This window comes from Malania oleifera, chromosome 1 (assembly GCF_029873635.1).
Source record: "Malania oleifera isolate guangnan ecotype guangnan chromosome 1, ASM2987363v1, whole genome shotgun sequence".
Lineage (NCBI taxonomy): Eukaryota > Viridiplantae > Streptophyta > Magnoliopsida > Santalales > Ximeniaceae > Malania > Malania oleifera.
This window is the reverse complement of record NC_080417.1, coordinates 40275539-40281862: the sequence shown is the minus strand read 5'-3', so window position 1 is coordinate 40281862 and position 6324 is coordinate 40275539. Positions and strand designations below refer to the sequence as shown.

At 36.4% G+C, this 6324-nt stretch overlaps 1 protein-coding gene across 1 annotated transcript; it reads right to left on the bottom strand.

Annotated features, from left to right (window-relative positions):
- Window positions 1–394: 394 nt before the first annotated feature.
- On the bottom strand, window positions 395–1213 carry LOC131158558 (uncharacterized). Its single transcript, XM_058113449.1, has 3 exons — window positions 1180–1213; window positions 782–1044; window positions 395–628 (listed from the first exon to the last, which is right to left on the bottom strand). The coding sequence occupies exons 1-3, from the start codon at window positions 1211–1213 to the stop codon at window positions 395–397; spliced, it is 531 nt and encodes a 176-aa protein (XP_057969432.1).
- Between the last annotated feature and the right edge of the window lie 5111 nt (window positions 1214–6324).

Below are 6324 nucleotides of genomic sequence, written 5' to 3'. Positions count from 1 at the left end.
GAAATTCATGTTCTGCAGGAATCCTCGAGTACACTAGAATGTCATCAATGAACACCACGACAAGCTGATCTAAATATTCATGAAACACCCTATTCATAAAATCCATAAATAATGCAATCGCATTCATCAAACCAAACGGCACTAGAAATTCATAATGGCTATATCGGGTTCAGAAAGTTGTATTCGATAGATCCTCTGATCTCACCTTCAACTGATGATACCCAAATTACATATTGATCTTAGAGAAAACCTAAGTCCCCTTTAGCTAATCAAATAGATCGCCAACACAAGGTAACGGGTATTTATTTTTCACTATCATCTTATTAATCTCCCTATAGTCGATGTACATCCTCATTGACCCATCCTTTTTCTTTATAAATAACACTGGAGCTCCCTAAGGTGATACGCTTGGTCTGATGAACCCCTTATCAAGAAGTTCCTGTAGCTGTTCCTCTAGTTCTTCCAATTCCGCCAAAGTCATTCGGTATGGAGCCTTGGAAATTGGCCTCATCGTTAGAGTTAATTCAATGGTTAATTCCGCCTCATGATCTGGTGGCAATCCTAGTAGGTCCTCTGAAAAGACGTCGGAGAACTCCCTTATCACAGGAATATCCTCTAGCTTTAGTTCCTACTTTGGTGCTTCTTTCATAAAGGCAAAATACCCCTGGCAGCCATCTCGAAGCAACCTCTTCGCCTGAATTGCTGAAAGGATCTGCGGTGTAGAACACACACACGACCCAACAAATTTAAATTTCTACTCCCCTGGAGGTCTGAACACTACCTCCCTTTTGCGATAGTCAATGCTTGCGTAGCTTGATGCTAGCCAATCCATCTCCAGAATAATGTCAAATCCATGCATACCAAATACAATTAGACTAGCAGGTATCTTTCTTCCCTGAATTTTCACTAGATAATCTCTGATTACCTTGTTACACACTACCACTGACTCTGATGGCGTGTCCACACCCAACACAACATCCAATGGCCACATTTCTACCCCGCATAGTTTAATGAACCCCCGAGACATGAAAGAGTGCGTCACACCTGAATCAAAAAGAAAAAGCACATAAATGTTACCTGTAACTACATCTCCAATGTGCTAGGCATCACCCGGAGTCATAGAATACATCCGCGTCTGGGCGGTGCCCCTCTGGTTACCACCTCGGGGTGCCTAAGTACCTTTCCCATATTGAAGTTGTGGAGGTGCAGTCATTGTACCTCTCCCATACTAATGCCATGGAGGTGCATAGTTCAATGTCTCCGGACAATCCCTCATCTAATGTACTGCCCCACCGCACCGATAACAGCCCACCAATCCAACCCTATACTCACCCCAGTGTTTCTTATGGCACTTGGGACATGTAGGATACTTGGAACTCCCCTAAGAGCCTTGAGATCGTTCTCCTGACATTGGCCCATAAAAGTACCAGGCCTCCTCCATGAACTTTGACTGGTGCCATATTGAGAACCCTGAGGCAAGGACCTCTTCTAATAGTTTACTACTCTCTCTCCCTCCTAAATACTGGCTTTGACAGCCATAGCCTTGTCCATTAGCTCAGTAAAACTCTACTTTAATAACACCACTACCTAAGTGCTTATACCTTGCCTCAGGCCCTTCTCGTACATCCGGCCATATCAGGTTCAAGCGACCGAACTTGTGGCATTCAAAACGCCTCAGGTGACCGAACCGTGGACAAGTCAACATGTTGACTTGTGTTTGGTAGACCGAACCATTTTTGAACATATCCTCCTCGGTCTACCGAACCCATGTCAGAGTACTTTTCACCAACCCAGGCGCCCAAACCTTTGCCTTCCAAATAGCCTCGAGCGAACGAACTTGTTAGTTCAGTTAGCTGAATTGTACTCCGGGCACTCGAACTGCAGTCTTTTTGGGGAATCACGTCTATTTGGCTAATCGAAGCATATTTCAGGTGACCAAACCTCAAAAATACCTATTTTTGATTTGAATCTATTCAGGCACCTAAATCTTGGACCTAGCACCTGAAACTCTCGGGTTGAATTAATTTTAACCGAGATAAAATGGGGTAAACTAGGTTAATTTTTCTAATCTCTTATTAAACATTTCAAATAATTCCCATTGGGTCCCCAAAGGTCATAAATCGGCCTTCGCCTATATATACATGTTCATTTTCTTAGATTAGCAATGATTAGCAAAATTAATTAAGGCTAAATTCTCTCAAAATCAAAAATCATATTTTAGCCTATACTACTCCCAAACACTCCAGAACTTCATGTTCCTTGAACTTTCAAGTGTTGTGAGTATATTTAGTGTGCTTGTGCTTCATTCAAATTTGCTAGCACTCCTATTTGTTATATTGATAGTTTGATTTTCTATTGAGAGTAAAGCATTAAGTTCTCCCATTGATTTCATTTGATAAATCATGTATGGGAACACTTAGCAGCTTGTGGTTCTTGTATTGTCATTGCAAGTTATCTTAGCCTATATTTTTGTGTGCAAAACTCATTTTCAAATCTTGCATTCAAACACTCCTCTTACTTAGTATATTGAACATCTTGGTAAGGATGTTTGAATCATCTTGGTAGCATATTTGAAACCTTGACCTAATATTAAGATATTCAAATATTGTGTTTCAAATCTTGCTTTGATATACACTCTAGATCTTGATTGCTTATCCATACTTGATTGAGTGTTTAGCACATATTAAAGCATTTAGCATATTTATATATCATTGGTGCTTGCATTATCGATGAGCATTGATTAGTGCTTGTGCTTAGTGGTACAAATCTGCTTGTGTAAGAAACATTTCCATGTATGCAAAAATTTTCATATTTGTTTTATTCCATGCGTGGGCCTGAAGAGGGAGACTATCCCTGTGGAATAGTCCCGGATTGACTTAGACTCGGTAAGGAATCTAGGTGTACAATCCTGGTAAGGTGTAGGTTGAGGTCAACCCCGTGAATTGACCTGGCTGTAAATGGTGCCGCTCTACCCATTAAGTGAGCTGTAGTGGAATCCTTATGCTTGTGAGCCAAGGCGGGGACGTACGCAGTATTGGCCGAACCCCAATACCATATCATGTGTGCACTTTATTTTTCTGCAATTTATTTACTACACATGTATGTTATTCTTTAATAGTCGGTTAATGATGCGCATGATTTAAATTTTCGCATATTATATTTATTTGCGCATTTGGGATTGCATAGAAAGACCCTAGGTTTGTGTAATACTAGTTGTTGGATTAGTTGAACCTAGGGCAAAATTTTAAATGCCCAATTACCCTCCCCCCCCCCCCCCTCTTGGGAATATACCAAGGCTAACAATTGGTATCAGAGCCTCATTGCTTTAGGCTTAACAACTTTTGTAAAAGATCGCAATGGCTCTCTTTGGTGTATCCCCATTCAAAGAGGGTCGATCACCTACCAGTCCTCCATTGTTTTGTGGTGTAAATTACACCCATTGGAAAATTCAAAATAAGCATATTTGTAAAATCTATGAATTGGAGGGTTTGACAAGTGATTCATAAGAGAATTTGTGTGCAAGTAGAAAATGATGTTAATTTAATGCATGCAAATTCACATGCCATGGATTTATTGTATTGTGCTTTAGATACTAATATTCTTCATGAGATTATGGCATGTAGAAATGCGAAATAAATTCAGGATGAATTTGAAAGAAAATATGTAAAATCTCAGGAGAATGAAACCACCACTCAGGAAGTGGTAAATGATAGGGTAATTGTTGTATCAGATGTTGAGGTACATGATCCTATCTTAGCCTCTATAGATGATTCTGTTGCTGAATTTTGTGATGTATCATATGTTGAATTATCTATTGAATATAATGACAGTTTTGTTGATAATGCATGTGAAGATTCATATGAAAAATGTTGTGATATAACTAATGATGAATGATCTGTTGTTTCTAATGATATTACTGCATGCAATGATTCATGTAATAATGATTATAAGAATTCTTGAGATGAATCATGTATTGAATTTGCTGTTGAAAGCATATCTTCAAATAAAGAACTAGAATGTACTTTATTGAAAATGAATATGCTTCTAGTTAGGATGAATAAATAGAAAACATTCTTGAAAAATGAAAATAGAAGGATAGCAATACAATTAGAAGAACTAAAAGACTATCATTCCATCCTTGAAAAGAAAAAGGTTGTAAAGGTTTTGAAAATCATCTGTCTACAAAGAAAAACTGAAAATTGATTTGAAATGATTTTCAAATCCACAAATGCAAAAGACTACTCCGACAAACCCTTCGCGGTTAAAAATAAAAATATTCTAAAAAAGGGTTCATGTTCTCTTTATCGAACCCACAGGAAAGCCTTAATGAGTAAAACCAGAATAAATAAGCATAATCATTTACATGCATATAAAACTTTCTTATACTTTGGAAAGAAAAGGGAAAATTAAATATAGTTATCCACTTAAAGATGTCAGAGGCATAAACAAAGAAATGATGTGGGTGATCATGAAAGCAAACCCCGTAGGACTTAAGGAAAAATGGATTCAAATTGAAATTATCTTCTAGTTAATCTTTCCTTAGTTTCTAGATTTAGGGGTTGTGACGACTGTAGGCTTAGGAAGTGGTTTAGGGTTAAAATATATAAACCTAGTTTCTACATCCACTTCCAAATGGACATGGCATCTTTGCCACGTAATTAATTTGAAACTCTTAACTCATACTTAAGGATAAAACATCTTAAGTAAAGCACATTTTGTCTATAACACAAGTTTTTGGTTTAGGGGATCCATCCTATATCATATATCATTATACCCTAAACTCATTTTTGAATATGAAAAGCCTAAATCAAAATCAAGTCATCACTCTAGGCTTAAAGCACTATTGATCATAAATGACTAATATATTGAGTGCTCATCATAAGACATCCCTTCTACTCTCCAACTGGTATCCTTGCTCATAATTACAATCATATCTAAAGGATACAGTCCATTGTCAAAAGAGTTGTATTCAAAAATTCATATTCTCATATATATGCTCTTTGCCCAATTTTGGACATGATTACTTCCACGAATATTTTCGAATCATTTTCACTTGTAACGAATACTCTTTTGAACTTAATAGAAATTTAACTATTTAGAGTATTTATCCTTTACTTCTCCCACAAGCTCTCAAATCGTAAAGTCATGTCGTTTAGAGCTTTATATACTTAGAGATGAGTTGAATGGCTAATATGATCACCTAGGTCTCAATCTAGAAGAAAAAACATATTTTAAAGGAAACCTATGCACGGTCACTAAAAGTTCAAAGCCATTCAAATTTGTGCCTCTCACACGTATTGAGATTCATAAGAAAAGAGGCAAGATAGGCTTAGCTCACAGAAAAGATATTCATTGTGACCTTTTGATTCGTTAAGCCTATAATCAAAATGCCGAATTTATATCATTGAATACCCTTAAGTCACTTGGCTAAGAAACTTAAAGCATATGATGACATAAAATGAGTAGAGTACATAATTGAGGGGGAGCATTACTCTTTCATGACTATAAAAATTAAATGCTCTCATTATCTTATAATATCAATGCCCATGTGCCTTTTATGAATTACAGCCTTGCACTAAACTCATAACTATCCTCTACTCTTTACTAAGCATATTCTTTGATGGATAGTTTATATTTCATAAATTGTTGATTACTACTAGATTGCACGCTTGTGTTGAAAGCCTTCTACATGGCAGATGCAATGATGTGTATTGCATGCTGGTAGTGGATATAGGTTCTCATGTTCCTTGAATTGAATTATAAATTGCTTATTTGAACCTATCAGGTACAGGTTTTATGTAAAAATGTCCAATTTATAGATGGCATGCTGCCAAAATTTCGATAGACTTTTTCCAACATAAAACCTTGTGCAAAGATGATTATAATAAAAATAAAGTTAAAATATTTTTGAAAGGATGAGTGAAAATCAATTAAATAATTAAACTTCATCCTGTCATAATCATCAGACATTTAGGGAAGCTCAACTCCATCCCTATAGAGAAAACTTAAAGAACCAATATGTATCACTTTCATTTATTGAATATCGAGACTCTTCTAAAATCCCTGAGCATTATATCTTGTGCTTTAACACTTTATGATATGACATGGAATGTTCTTGGTTCATGAACTATAGTGCATGCCTTAATATCCATTTCTGATGCATTTTTGCCCTATAGGGATAACCATACCAATCAGAGTACCATTAATAGACCATTAGTATGGTTGGTTTAAAAGTTTCAAAATGATGGCTTATACTACTTAGCTTAGTGAAATTAATCATTAATAAGTATAAGTAGTTTAATTAATCTAAGCTAGAATTCAAAT